The sequence below is a fragment of the Equus caballus genome, chromosome 8, assembly GCF_041296265.1.
Source record: "Equus caballus isolate H_3958 breed thoroughbred chromosome 8, TB-T2T, whole genome shotgun sequence".
In the NCBI taxonomy this organism is placed as follows: domain Eukaryota; kingdom Metazoa; phylum Chordata; class Mammalia; order Perissodactyla; family Equidae; genus Equus; species Equus caballus.
The window spans coordinates 31,393,900-31,410,025 of record NC_091691.1 but is presented as its reverse complement, the minus strand read 5'-3'; the positions used below and the strand labels follow the sequence as shown (position 1 = coordinate 31,410,025).

Sequence of the window (16,126 nt, the reverse complement as noted above, 5' to 3'; positions counted from 1 at the left end):
AGATAAGGCTGATAAATATAATTTCTTTTCATTAAAAATTTGCAAACATAAGAAAAAGCATCATAAAAAAGCAAGGGACGAGCAACATCCTAAGAGACAGTATCTGCAACACAGATGAACGGGCAAAAGGCTGACTTACTCAAAATTCAGAAAGCTTGTACAAATTAATATGAGAAGTATCAACAACCAGACAGACAAAATGAGCAAAGAACATAAAAGGCTAGCAGAGGGACAGACTAATGGTTAATATTAAGACATGAAAAGACACTGTGTAACTTTATCAAAATTAAAGAAATCCACATCTTAACAAAAGAGTTAATTTTTCACCCATCAGATCAACAAAGATTAAAACATTAATCGTACTTAATAAAACGGCCAAACTGTAAGAGAACCAGAAACTGTTGATGGGAGTGAAAACTGGCCCTATCTTTTGAAGGGCAATTTAGCATCACCAATACTTAACTGCACATATACTTTGCTCTAGCAATTACATTTCTAGTTTTGACTTTAGATATACTGACAAACATGTAGAAAAAAAATATGACACTAGATGACACTGTGTTGATTATAACAGAAAAAAGGTGGTACTAACAAATGAGCACTAACAAAAAGTCTAATGACTAAAGAAGGAACCCCCATACGATGGAATACTATGCAGCCATCAAAAAGAAGAAGGCCCATGACTGGGAAAGATGGCCTGGGGTAGGTTAATATTAAAGACATGAACAGTGTACAAAAGACCACATCTGAATCTTTCAGAGTGACACAAATGTAACAATGCTTGTGTGTGGACAGAAGCATGTCTGTGAAAATGCATAAACGTTACTAGCAGCTATGTCTCTGTCTAGGGAGTGGGCAGATAATACCCAATCAGAGGTAGACTTCAGTTATACCCTTCTCAACTGTTTGAATCTTTTATATAAAATGTGTATTGAGTCTACAATTTGAAGAAAAATTCAGTTTGCAAAAAATGAATGACAACTTGAAAAGGCAGATGGTTTTACATTTAATCATATCATGGGGACTAAACAGCCTACAGATGCACATAGAAAATCAAAATGGAATACATCCATTCAACTAACAAACTTCTAACTTCAGTGCACGTAATAGTTACATATTTTGTTTAGCTGATAATCACCAAAAGAAAAACTACCTTTCAAAGTAGAAAGAAACTAACCAAAAGTAAGCTCTTCAGCATTCACGCTTTGGAAACATGTGGCCACTGCACTGTAACTCCCAGGTTAAGAAGCTGACTGGCTCCTGAGGCCACTGGAGCCTGCGTTCCAGGACATACCTGCCGGGGGTCCCGCCTGCTGCCTCTTAAAGGGGTCCGTTTCTATCGCACTTCCGGCCCCTGCCACCAGGGTCCCTGCAAGAGCTTGCTGCTGAAAAAGAAAATGAGATTTTGATTAACTTAACTGTATTACAAGAATGAATATAAACTAAAACTATCATAACTATCCCAAACATTGACCTCATTCCTTTAAAATAAGAGAAATGTTATCTACCAAATGTACTTAAATATACATATATAATGTATATTTATATATAATAAATAATTTAAAGTTCTAACTTACCTCTGTAGGAAGAAAAAAAGGACTTGGGAAAGATACAGTATTCTGGTTTTAAATGGAATTTCAGATCAATCCAAATCCTCAGCCCCTCAGAAACGTATGGGCTTTGCACACAGAATGGCAAAAGGGCTTATGCCCGGGAACATTAGTCATAGATCTAATGACTATGCAGCCTAGCCTCCCTGATCAGTCACACTACCTGTCATCACTGATACCCCTCCTCCCCAAAAAGCTGAATAATAAAAAGAAAGGTTGAAATTGTCTTCCTACTAGAAAATGACACTCAAACCCAATTAATGACAATCTAATTAACTTGGATCTCCAAAATAGTATTTTTGCAGTTAACACCCTACTAGATATATAGAGCTGTGTGAAATATATATGTAAGTTATTCAAAATGTTTAAATGAAAAGCTACTGGCAAAGACAGAAAAACTAGCCAAGTCTGGGCGCACTACACCTTTCCGTCTCTGCATCATCCCTGCAATGACACTAAATGCGGAGGATGATGTTTAACAATCACTAGTTGCTTATTTAAAGATTCAGTTATATCTACTCCACTTAGCAAGGCTTTTGAAAGGCAAAAGTTACAGATGCCTAAACAAGTAACTGCCCCGTGGGGCGCTGTAGACGCCTGAAGCCCTAGGAATGGACACTACCCCACCGGTACCAGCCACGCTGAAGGTTACTGCCTCACATGGGGAAAGGCTTCAGAGTAATTAAAAGGGAAAATAAGCACTCCCGTTTACATTTAATGAAGATGAGGAGGAAGAAAGAGAGGGAGGGAGGGAGGGAGGGATAGACAGAGAGAGAGAGAGAGAGAGAGAGAGAGAGAGAGAGAGAGAGAGGGAGGGAGGGAGGGAGAGAGGGAGAAAACAATGATTTGAAAAACAGACAATACGTGAACAGTAGTTATCTGTGGGGACAGGATTACAAGCAATTTATAATTTGTGTGTGAACACTTTTGTAAAGCTTCCAAATGTTCTACAATGAACATGTATCACTTATAGAATGAAAAAGGTTTTTTAACAAAAGAAACTGATAAAGGGTTCTGTATCCAGTAATGGCCACGTACCTCCTTTTGGACCAAACATACTCCAAACAAACATAAATTCTAGACAAAATATAAAAATATGAAAAGGCAGGCAGATACAGGATGGGACTTGATACTTGCAAGAAGGGAATGGAACCAAGAAGGTGTCAGGTTTTACAGCACCTGGCATGAGGGCAGGCTCCAGTCTGTGCTACGTGGACCGGCTCAGACCCAGAGACACACAGAGCCTCCCTGGCCTGAAGCCTCACTCACTAGCCGGAGAACAGGAGAATACAGCATTAGTAGTTAGGGGGAATCGCCACAGGAGACAGTTGGGGACAGGGAGGCCCCCAGTCCTCTCCCTAATCTCTGGCTGCCTCCTAAACCACACATAACAGACTTCAAAGTCAGGCCAACAAAGCACAGTGAGATTTCAGGTGCTGCCTTGTAACTCGGGAGACAGTTTACAGTTTCAATTCAATCACATTAACTAACTGAAAGACAAACACTCAATGCTCTCAGAACATAACAGGACCCAAAGTCTACAACCTATCATTCACGACATCCAAGATCCAATTCAAAATTACTCCAAAACACAAAGGAACAAGAAAACATGAGCAAGACAACCCACATACTAGAATTAGCAGCAAGGATTTTACAGGGGCTTTAATAAGTATGCCCATGGACATAAAGAAAGCAGGTTGTAATGAAGGAGGAAATTTGACAGAAAAAAAAGACAACCAAATGGAGATTCCAGAGCTGGAAAATAAAACATCTGAAATAAAAAATTCATTGGACAGGCTCAACAGCAGAGTGGGCACGCCGAGGTCAGTGGATTGGAAACAGACTCTTGAGAAAAGAGCAAGAGGAACACTGGGCTTTGAAGGCTCACCGTAAGGGTCGGTCGTCAGGATGGCAGAGCGCTGCCCGAGGACAGAAAGACAGACAAGAAAGAAGTGGACAGAAAGACAGACAAGAAAGAAGTGGACAGAGAGCCCAGGGGGAGACCCGCACCTACACAGTCCTATCACTTCCCAGAAGCTCCACCGCAACCCAAAGGAACAAGACGTCTTTTCAACAAAATGGCTCTAGAAGACTGGATATCTATACGAAAAAACTGACAAACTGCGCTTCATTAAAATCAATGCTGCTCATCAAGACACTGACAGGGAGGGCCAATCTCTCATTTCCTAACTTCCTGATTGCCAAGGACTCTTGGTTCTAGAATGATTTTAAGTTTTATCCTGTCTCCATGAGTATTTTATTGGGAAAGACATAGCTGTCTTTAAAATACAAACTTGATTTTAATTAGCAATGATTTACCAGAACTCTCAAGAAAAACTCCTCACAAAGAAAATATCCTTTGACGGGAACTGAATCCATTTTAAAATGGAACCCATTTTACAAGAGACAACATCAAAACAGACTTTATCAATACAAGACAATACAACTTACAGGGCGTCTAGAAGCTACACCAAGAAAAAGAACAGTTGAAGGAATTAGGGATGTAGCTCACAGAAAAGGCAACTGAGAATACTTGCCAATTGAAAGAGGAACAGACTTGTGTCATTTTGACGAAGAAATTAAGACCACCAGCTGCAGTTGCCGGTTACTAGGGGGTAAATCTCTGCCCAATTTAAACAAGCAAATAAACTAAACTAACTAGAACTGTGGTGGTTGTAAAGCTAGGTGCTCACTCACTGAAAGGACAGAATGGGGTCAGGGAATGAGACAAGGACCTTTCTGAGTATCCTAACAGGACTCACTTGTAAGTGGAAAGGACTCTGGGTTAGATCACCTAAGGTCTCTCAATTCAAGGTTCTAAGTCTCCCCACACACACTTGGGAGGGGTAACTGCGAGGGAAGCAGAAGCGGAAAGACCATTTCAGCTTTCCTTTTTAAAGTGTGTCTATTACAACAAGCTGAACTACCACTTGATACAACTTTTTTTTTTTAAAGATTTTATTTATTTCCTTTTTCTCCCAAAGCCCCCCAGTACATAGTTGTATATTCTTCGTTGTGGGTCCTTCTAGTTGTGGCATGTGGGACGCTGCCTCAGTGTGGTTTGATGAGCAGTGCCATGTCCGTGCCCAGGCTTCAAACCAACGGAACACTGGGCCGCCTGCAGCTGAGTGCGCAAACTTAACCACTCGGCCACAGGGCCAGCCCCACACTTGATCCAACTTTTAACCCTACACACATATGTAAGAACAAAGAACAACAGTAAGGGTAGGGTTACAGAACAGAACTATAATTACTAACTTTCTCTAACATCATAATCACTGAAAAATAATCTTCAGTTAGGATGGTTTTTAAGATCTAACAAAATGGTATTATTTTATATACAGTAACTGGACTCTAGAATACCGCCTCAAACCCTTTGGAAGCAGACAGAAAGCAGTATGTGCACACACACTGAGAACTCTGGATTTACTCCTAGAGTTTAATCAACAACAGACTAGTTTATTATAAAAGTCCTAAAACTGCAAATAACAAAATTCATCCTGAGAATATGTCTTAAACTCTTTTTAGAATGCTTAACAGTGCTGGCAACACTACAATAAAACTGGGACCACTGACAAAATTTCTACCAGCACTTTTAGCTAAAAACAAAGTGACAATAATAGTGAGCACCATACACATACTTAAGACTTTCTAGATTCACTAATGTTGCTCTTAAGAATTTTTTCTAAATAGAAGAGATATAACCTAAAATTAGAAAAATAGTTTAATGAATTAGTTTCTGAAAATGATGGAATATTAGGAGCCATTAAGATGAGAATTATTGTAATGAAATGACAAAATATTAATACATGGTGTCAACTGGTATATACGTAATATAAAAAAAATCTTTGGGTTAGGATGATGGAATTATGAATAATTATTCACTTCCTCTAACAGAAAAATCACTGAAAGATACCCTTTACTTAAAATGGTTCTTTTTATAAATAAATGTGTGTGTGCATGCGTGTACGTGTATGTACATATGTGGTAAAACACCTCTGCACTCAATAATAGTACCTCAAAATCTTCTGGAAGTAGAAATTAATACACATGTAATACAGAGAATTCTGAATTTATTTCTAGAGTTTCATTAGTCAATATAGATCAGTCAGTATAAAATTCTACAACTGATTGTAAATAAAACTCAGCCTGAGGGGTTTTTTCCCCTAAGTAAACAAAGGATATGCTTTTCATTTCAACTCTTTTCTGATAGACTCTCCATTTTCCTATTTCCTTAGACATCCATCAGTATTTGCCTCAAAGATCTATAAATTCAAAATGGAGACTCCTTGGTTTTCTTCTTTTAGTCTCCTAAATATTTTTTATCATGAAATAATCATATATACATAAGAAATTATAAAACAGGGGCTGGCCCTGTGGCCGAGTGGTTAAGTTCACGCGCTCTGCCTCTGCGGCCCAGGGTTTCGCTGGTTTGAATCCTGGGTGCAGACATGGCACCACTCATCAAGCCATGTGGAGGTGGCATCCCACATGCCACAACTAGAAGGACCCACAACTAAAAAGACACAACTATGTATGTACTGGGGGGCTTTGGGAGAAAAAGGAAAAATAAAATCTTTAAAAAAAAAAAAGAAATTATAAAACATATGAACGTGACTTAAAAGCATAGTAAAACTAATCATAGAATTTAAATAGTGGGATGTAGGTGTTCAGTGAATACTCTGACTTCCATGTTTGGAATTTTCCTTCTCAAAATGTTGAGAAGGAAAGTGGAAGAACTTATACATATAGTTTAAAAGAATAATAATAAAGTAATCACCTATGTACTCGTCACAAGGCTTAAGAAATAAACTACCACTCATGCCTTAAAGACCTCGTGTGCCATGAGAGCCGCCCCCTTCCCCACCAACGCACTCGCTCCCTGAACTCTGTGGGAACAGTCTTTGTAGTACCATCACCTACAGATTTATCTCCACACGATATTTGCTTGGCTTGCTTACTAGTGAACCCTAACTGAAAGAATTCTGCACCCATGTTCTCCTGGAAGCCCTTTGTTTCACATGGTGCTGCTGAGACCTGCCCACCCCAACACGCTAAGGCGACGAGGTTGGTCATCTTCACTCCTGATCACTCTCATTAGCATTCCTCTGTAGGAACGCGCACATCCACTGACCTGTTCTACTGCCAGTGGATATTTCGGTTCTTTCCAGTTTGGGGCTACGAGAAGATCTTTACAGTATGCTGTTGGGTCAAAGAGTCTGCCCATGTCACCTTTTCCAGATCATGCAAATGTCTCCAGATGTTTCCAGGCTACACTCCCATCAAAGGTGGATGAGAATCCCACTGATCTGTATCAACAGACTCTGTCCAGGTTAATCTTGGTAATCTAGTGAGTGTAGAGTAAATCAGAGTGATTTAACCTGCGTCACTGTGGAGACCGCTCATCTTTTTCACAAGTTTACAGGCACTCGTGCCTTCCATTGTCCCACCATCCTTACGCAAACATTTATCAATGTGGTCTATAAAGGCATGACTGTATTACACTCCTCTAAGCATTACAGAAAGATGCCTCACTAATAAATTTTCCGACAATCTCCAATTTAGGAAATCTTATCTTGAATTGAATCAAACTTATCAGAAGCAGCACCTAAATACTGAGTTCAAATTATCATTCCCCACCAAAAGGAACCAGGCTCCTCAGAGAAATGATTGATTCCTGGGCCAGAGCAAAGCATATGCAAGACGAACCTTAAACATTTCGTGCCAGAAAGTAAGGAAGTGCTGAGAGAGTAACAGGGATTTGTCAAATGTATATTAGAGCCACTTTAAAGGGCTCCAACTGATCAAATTACAGATAATTTGAGCATCAAAATAACTAGTAAAAGAATAGTGGGGGGGCCAGGCAGCAGATGACTGGCAGGGCACAGGGGACTTGAAGGAAGTGGACATACTGACAGGCATGTGGGTTACATGGGCACTCGCCAAACTCAACAAACCATAAGACTTAAGATCTGTGCATTCCCTGCTTATAATTATACGTCAGTATGATGTAAATTCATCATTTTTGCAGACCAAAGAAGAAAAATCACAGGATCATGTGAATGAGGCAGAAACAACATTTGACAAAATTCAACATCCATTCATGATAAATACTAGGAATAAAGGAATTTCCTTAACCTGATAAAAGACATCTACAAAACCTACAGCTAACATCACTCCTAACAGTGAAAGATAAATGCTTTCCCCTTAAGACATGAAGAAGGTAAGAATGTCTGTTCTCACCACTCCTATCCAGCATCATACTGGAAGTCCCTGATGGTGCAATACGGCAAGAAAATGAAATAAAAGGCATACAGATAAAAAAAGAAAAAATAAGTCTTGCTTTCTTTGCAGACATGATTCTCTATGTAGAATATCCCATGGAATCTACAAAAAAGCTCCTAAAACTAATAAGTAAGTTTAGCAAGGTTGCAGAATATAGGTTCAAATAATCCATTGTATTCCTATCCACTTGCAATGAACTAGAAAAATTTTTTTAATTTAAGTACCATTTATAATACCACGGAAAAACTGGAATACTTAGGTATGAATCTAACAAAATATGTATAGAATTGGCATGATGTACAAACACTGATGAAATAAATCAAAGAAGGGGCCAGTCCCGTGGCCAAGTGGTTATGTTCATGCACTCCACTTTGGCGGCCCAGGGTTTCACTGGTTCGGATCCTGGGCGCCGACATGACACCACTCATCAGGCCACGTTGAGGTGGTGTCCCACATGCCACAACTAGAGGAACCCACAAGCAAAATATACACTATGTATGGGGGGATTTGGAGAGAAAAAGCAGAAAAAAAAGAAGAAGATTGGCAACAGTTGTTAGCTCAGGTGCCAATCTTAAGAAAAAGACAGAAATCAAAGGAGACCAAAACAAACGGAGAGAGAGACTGCACTCCTGGGCTGGAAGACTCCAGGCTGTCACGGTATTATTTCTCTCCACACTGGTCAACACACTCAATGCAATCCAAATCCAAACCCTAGCAGGATGTTTTGTAGATATGGACAAGCTGATTCCAAAATTTAACGAAAAGAGAAAGGAACTAGAATGATCAAAACAACAGTGAAAAAGAACAAAGCTGAAGAACTCACACTATCTGATTTCAAGACTTACTACAAAGCTATGGTAGTCAAGACAGTGTTGCATTAGCAAAAAGATTGACACATAGATCAACGGAAGAGAACAGAGTCTAGAAATAAACCCACATAGATAGGATCAACTGATTTTTGGCAAAGATTCAAAGTCAATCCAGTGGATATAGGATAGTCCTTTTAAGAAACAGCGCTGGAACAACTGGACATTGATATGCAAAGAAATGAACCTATACTTATGCTTGCCACAATATACAAAACTTTACTCAAAATGGCTCATAGACTTACACGTAAAACATAAAACTACACAACTTGTAGAAGAAAACATAGAAAACTTTTGTGACCTTGAGTTGAGCAAAGAGTTCTTAATATGTCAAAAGCACAATCCATAAAAGAAAAAAGTTGATAAAATAGAATGCAAAAATTTAATACTTTTGCTCTGTGAAAATAGCATACAAGAAGAAAAAGATAAGCTACAGAATGGGAGAAAAATATGTGCAAATTTATATCTGACCAAAAACTTATATCCAGATTATGCAAAGAATTCTCAAATGCAACAATAAAACAAATGACTCAATGAAAAAAAAAGATGAAAGAAATGAAAATTCACTACAGAAGATATGTAAATGGCAAATGACTCCATAAAAACACGTTCATCATCATTAGTCTTTAGAGATATACAAATTAAAACCACTACACATATTAGAATGACTACGAAAGAAAACTGACAGTGAGTACTGGGGAGGATGCAGAACAATGGGAATGCTCATTGTTGGTGGGAATGCAAAATGGTACAGCCATAAAAACGTTTGGCAGTTTCTTATAAAGTTAAACATACACTTACTAAACAACCCAGCAATCCGTCTCCTAGGTATTTACCAAATGAAATGAAGGCCTATGTTCACACAAAAAACTACATATGAACATTCACAGCAGCTGTATTCATTAGGGCCAAAAAGGAAACACTCAAATGTCCTTCAAAGGGTGTGTGGATAAACAAACTTGGGAACATTCATACAATGGAATACCATTTAGCAAAAAAAGAAACAAACTATTGGTAAATGCAGCAACCTGGATGAATCTCAAACGCACTATGCTACGTAAAAGCAGCCAGACTGAAAAGGCAACATACCGTATGACTCCATTTATATTACACTCTGGAAAAGGCAAACTCACTGGGATGGAGAAGAAAGGTTAAGGGAGGGGTGAGGTTTGACCACCAAGAGGTAGCATGAGGAGACATTTAGGGGATGACAGAACTCCTCTGGTTCTTAACTGTGGTGGTGCTTACAGAACTTCATGTGTTTGTCAAAACTCATAGAACTATAGACCAAAAAGAGTGCATTTTATTGAATTAAGTAACTTCAGGCAAACAAATACTGTTAGTGACATACTATAACCCACTGATTAAAATAAGAATCCATATATAAATATATAAATGGAAGAAAAAAGAAAGTTTGTCTTTACAGTAGAATGCCAATTAATAAATGGAGAAGGAGTAATGAAGTTAGAAAATCCATTTTGCAATCTCTCAGGTAATTGATTCTAGCAAGACTCATCAATAGATGCTAAAATTAGTGGTTGAAAGTTTAATGAGACAAGATATTTACATAGTCTCCAAATTACTTATCATTTACCAAAGGAAAAATAATAACCTCCCACTAGAAAAGCCTGGTAGACACCATCTTCACCCAGAGGTCAAAGTGAACATCACCAATTACAGGAGGAACAGACACCACGGCCTCCTGATATGACACATGGAGCTGGACAGAGCACTCCTTCTGTGGTATTCCTCTCAAAAATACATGACCTGAATCAGACACAGGAAACATCAGACAATCCCATATCAAAGAACATACTATGAAATAACTAGCCTGTACTCCTAAAAAATGTGAGGGTCAGCCCTAGTGGCCAGGTGGTTAAGTTTGGCGCGCTCCACTTCAGTGGCCCGGGTTCAGTTCCCCAGCGCACATCTACACCACTCATCTGTCAGTGGCCAGATGTTGCAGCAGCTCACATACAAAAAGAGGAAGACTGGCAACAGATGTTAGCTCAGGGTGAATCTTCATCAGCAGGAAAAAAAAAATTGTGAAGGCCATGAAAGACTGAGGAGCTGGTCCAGATTAAAGAAGACCAAAGAGGCATGACAACTAAACACAATGGGCTGTTTCCCCCAGACTGGGGAAAATAACTGCACAGGACACCATCAGGCCAAGAGACAATCGGCACGAGAGCTCTAGCTTATTTAACAGACTGTATCCCTGTGGAATGTCCTGATTTGACTGCTGTACTGTAGTTGGGTCAGACATATCCTACCCAACACATGCTACAAGAGTCAGGGACACAAGTGTATGACGGGTGATGTCTGCAACTTACTCTCAAATACTTAAGGGCGGAAAATGTGTGTATGTGCATATATGAAAGAGGGAATGAAAATAATGCAAATGGGGAAAAAAGTTAACAAATGATAAATTTGGGTAAAGGATGTAAGCGGAGTTCTTTGTACTATGATTGCAACTTTTTATATGTTTGAAATTATATCAAAATTAAAAATAAAAAAATTTTTAAAAACATATCACCACAAAGATGGAAGTACTTTCAGAACCCAGCACAATCTATTCTAAAACTACTAGAATCTGACCTATACTTTTAGATTCTTGGCATTACTAATATAACACTGAGAGATTTAATTTTCAAAAAATTAAAAATAATTAATTTGCATTCAATTAACATCTGTTTAGAAGTATGATTCTAATGATTGCTGAAGCGTGTTTCACTTCACTTCGGCGTTTCTCATAGCTGCAGAAAATATCAAGTTATCATCTGCTTAAATTTTTTTCTTGTTCTGTTTTGCACTGTTCTCAAAAGTACAGATAGAAGACACAAGAAAGAACCAACATTTAAAACAGCACACAAGGAATCCTAAGCATACATTCAACAGGACTCTAAGTATTAGATGACATGCATGCTGAAGCTACTACTGCATTATTGGTCAATACAAAAAAAAAAAGGCATTAAGATCTGTGTTGTCATTTACTCATGCAATTTAATTTTATAATTTTATATTCAGGAAGACTTTTTTAAAAAAATAAGGAATGGGCTCTGGAAAAAATGCTGAAGAGCAAATAGTAAATCGAAGGTTAAAATATCTGGATGAAGGAAAAGTTTGGGATGAGACTACATTTTAGAACCATCGAAAAGTACCTGAAATGGTTGCTGCTGGGATGAAAAAGCAGCAGAAACATTTGGAGGAAGCTGGGTTGCTATAGCAACAGGAGTACCAGTCTGCCCATCCTTTCCTGTCACAACCTTTACCTGAGAGAAAATATTTTGAGAAAAAAAGGCAACTTAATTTTTAAGATTGCTCAAAATTTTGTTAGAATTTTATTGCTGATAGCTCACTGATGTTTGGTGTTTAAAAATGGAATTTTGCATAAAATCCTGTAAAAGGACACTGAACTGATTTATGACAGATTTATAACATAACAATCTAACTCAAGTGCAAATCTTGCAGGAACTCCAATGTAAAGTCATAAGTGCAATATCTTTAGATTCTGCAACTTCAAATTTTTAAAATGGGAATGGCAAACAGACTTCAAGTAACTAAGCCCTAACCACCTCACAGGCAGTTTGCACAACAGCCTCTCCACTGCCCACTATACGTGGGTCAGAAGGACAAAGGTCTATTTCGGCAAGAAGTTATAAAAAAGGTTTTCTTTCTCTTCATAAACACAGATGAGGGGGACTGAGTCCACAGACACCACTGGTGTACAAACACAGAATTAATTTCACCATTTCATGGCAACAGAGGTGAAATCCTCAACATAATCATATAAACCTTTTGGAAAATAAAAATGGTCCAACCTGGAAAGGGTGTTAAAGAAAACACACAACGGCCAAGCCACACAGATGCGTCCATAAATATCAATGAGGACGGCTTAGCAAAGAGACCAGCTTTTGTTCACCAAAGGCTGATTTCTTTGCAGGAGAAGAGCTGACAAAGATTTAAATTATTATAGCTATATCATAAAACAAAATAAGCTCCACCAACAGAGTGTACACTACACAACACAAAGGCACAAAATACAGTGCACTACAGTACATCTCACTATTGCCTTGTTTTGATTAGCTTCTTTTTCAGCAAGTACAAATAAAAACATCTTAGGAATCACTATGGTATTGAGAAATCCCAATTGTGGGATTTATTAAGCACCCCTTCCAGGCACCCAACAATTTCACTATCTAAAAAAGATTCTATCTTAAATAACATTCAATAGGTACCTGCAAAAGCGTGACTTTAAAATATGATCTAAAATCTAAGACTACATCTAAAAATTGAACTAATTCTCATGGTTTTCTGCCATAATAACTGTATTTTAATCATGAAGATACCATATAAATACATCTAGTAATTTATAATTACAACTGGTATACTATAAAAAGCAAGTGATTCAAAACCACGTTCACAGTGTTTTTAATGGATGGACCCATGTAAATAAAATGTGGAACCTGGAAAACCAGGTGCAAAGTGTCCACGCCTTTGGCTTCAGTGTTGGCTGATACCCACACCCTCAGCAGACTCCAGGGGAAAGGATGGGTCACACGAGGTTAGTTCTCCGAACTGGGAAGAATCTTTGTTCTAAATGAAAGCACTTGGTTCTGAATCAGCATTTCTCAGCACCATCCTGCACCTTCCTTCCAACAACTAGATAGGCCAGTTCTTCCTTTCCAGGAAGGAAAAAGCAAAATCCATCCTCAATTTTACTCCTGGATCAAATCCTTATGAAACCACATCTTAGAAACACCCATGCACATAGGTTCTTGTTTGTTTACAGTTGCCTAGACGCAAATCTGCACAGCACAGTCCTCTAATTATTAAACTGCTGTTTCTCACCTCGTCATTGATAACCTCAGACTTTTCTTCCTCCTCCTCCTCCTCCTCCTCTTCTTCTTCAAGGTCCAAATCGTTCTGCCTAAGATAAGCTTGTAACGGGGCATAATGTTTCTTCTTAAAAGCTAAGAAATCCATCATGTTCCCTTGAAGGTGTTGCAAGAAAAACAGTTCGATCAAATACTCCTTGAAGGCCTCCTTCAGCGCCTCCATCTCTCTGTAGTGGTAGTCCAGGCACTGCTTCCTCATCTCAGCCAGCTCCTGGGAGGCCGGGGGGATCTCCTCCAACTTCTTGGGAGCCTTTCTCACCCCCGCACTCCCCGCAGACGTGAGAGGAAGGCTGGAGAGGCCCAGCGGCACTGTGGTCCTGGAAGGGCTGGTGGGGGGAGGTGGGGACGTCATCCCAAATGCTGAAGTCCCCCCAACCCCGACTCCGACCCCGGGAAGCAGAGGTCTGGTCAGCGGCGGCCCCTGCAGCACCTGCTGCTGCTGGATCAGCTGCCCCTGGATGATGCTGCTGATCTGGGGTGGCAAGCTGGCCGTGGTGATGTGGCTGGGGCTGGCCAGGGGCTGCAGGCCGGCCCCACCCGAGGCCGCAGGGCTCTGGGGTCCCAGGTGGTGGACGGTCCCCCCAGATTGCGCATGGGGCTGCGAGAGTCTCCGTTCTCTGACTGAGATGGGAGTCCCTGCATGCTGCAGCTGCACCTGGGCTCCCTGAGCCATCTGGGCGAGGCCCGGGCCCTCCTGAAACACAAAGTGCCCGCCACTGGACGGGCTCAAGCTGATCTGCCTCACCAGCACGCTGGCGTCCACAAAGCCCCCGGTGGGGCTGCTGCTGCAAAGGCCCAGGCCGGGGCCAGGGGCGCCCGCCCGCACGCTCTGCAGGCCCGGCCCCGGCCCAGGGCTGGGCTGGGTGGGGCTCTGAGTCTGCACCTGTTGGGACAGTGGCGAGGTAACCTGGATGTACGACGGAGATCCATGCTCAAACCGCCTCTGCTGGGCACTGAACTGAAAACCTGGAGAGGTGGGGCTGGGGAGCGGCAGAGGGGCGAGCGTGATCTGTGGGCTTCCTCCCACCACCGGTCCAACATTCTGAAGGGCGATGCTCACGTTCTGCCCAGCCACCGGACTCCTGTTCACCAGCTGCTGCACTTGGTAACCGGGTGACTGGGGTGCAGACGGGCTCGCCGATGGTGCGAAGGGTGTGGCGGGGGACTGGGGTGGATTTGGATGGGCCTGCTGTTCCTCTCCTTCGCTGCTGGCGAAGACCCTGGACCTCTGCAGCTGGTGCTGGACATTCTGAGGGCCGCTGCCATGGTGCATTATCGCCCCCCTTTCTATCCAGCTTAATGTTGTCCTGAAAAATCAAAGTTAAAATCAAGTTACTTAGAAGCCAAGATAACTGTCTGATCACTACTTACTAAGAGTACCACTCAGCAGCACTGGGAGATACTAGGGAGGTCTGTTCCCAGTGGCATCTGATGAAAACAACAGCCTCTTTTGTTCATATCAAGCCACACATGAAGCGGCACTGGAAGTGATCTCCTTCAGCACAGATGAGGCCAGCACGCGCCTGGCAGGAGTGGGTGGCCCAGTCAGCTACCATGGTAGGTACCAGCAGAGGGACCCCCGCCAGCACTGGCGACCAGTGGACTCTCCCCGGAAGCCCTCCCCTGGCCTAGTGGCCCTTCTCTGTCTCCGTGTGCAGGGGCTATTTGCTCAACTCGCCCAGTGGAGGGATGGCACCCTGCTCATGGCTGCCCAGTGCCGAGGAGGCCATCAGTGACCACTGCTGGGTGCAGGAGTTCAGGCAGGGCTGTCTGCTGCAATCACTCCATCACCAGAACAGCACATCCAGCTCCCTTGCTAGCCAGCAGTTCTCATGAACTTCTGGGCAGCATCACCTGCACACACGCCCGTGTTAACCAAGCACAAACACACAGAGCTCCCATTATGTGTCAGACTCTACACTCCCAGGGGAGAGGGCCCAGGCCAGGGAGCCCTCAGGAGGCACATGGCCTGTCACAGGAGCTAGGACAAAACGAAGGTGCCTCATCCCTCAGCATTCTCTACAAGAACACGTGGAGGGTTAATTTCAAGAAAATCTCACAGGAAGAGAAGGGGAAGAGCCGGGACTTGGGCCCTCACTCTGGGGAGAGTCCTAACTCTCTGGGTCCGCAAACTCTCTGGGAGCTGGAACCATAGCTTTCAAAGAGGCTCACAGCCCAAACTCTGCTCACTGCAAAGCACTAGAGAAAGTGGTGGGACAGTGGAAGAAACCTCCTGAGGGAGGTCAGTTTTTAGGACAGGAGAAAGGAGAGGACAGAGAGCGAGGAGACTAACTCTGAGGAGAGACAGGGAGAACGCTGCCAAGTGAGACCCAGCTAGAGCCTCAACATCTGCAGGGAGATAAACCCCCCGAGGAAGAGGACAATATGCACAGCCCCGCTGCCATCTACTCCCCACCATGGCTGGGCCATGGGCACAGAAATATCCACCCACCATTTAAAACTCTCA

General features: G+C 41.7%; 1 protein-coding gene across 48 annotated transcripts in view; it reads right to left on the bottom strand.

Moving 5' to 3' along the window:
- The window catches only part of EP400 (E1A binding protein p400), a 120,445-nt gene that overhangs the window by 90,183 nt on the left and 14,136 nt on the right, over positions 1-16,126 (bottom strand). For 17 of the 48 annotated variants that reach the window (XM_070220444.1, XM_070220464.1, XM_023647365.2 and 14 more), the window contains 2 exons: positions 13,613-14,966; positions 1,295-1,385 (listed from right to left, as the gene is read on the bottom strand). In XM_070220444.1, coding sequence (XP_070076545.1) covers positions 1,295-1,385; positions 13,613-14,932 — 1,411 coding nt within the window. In that variant the 5' untranslated portion in view covers positions 14,933-14,966. Of the gene's footprint in view, positions 1-1,294; positions 1,386-11,922; positions 12,034-13,612; positions 14,967-16,126 lie in introns of all 48 variants that reach the window. The other 31 variants (XM_023647364.2, XM_070220436.1, XM_070220433.1 and 28 more) reach the window with 3 other exon arrangements.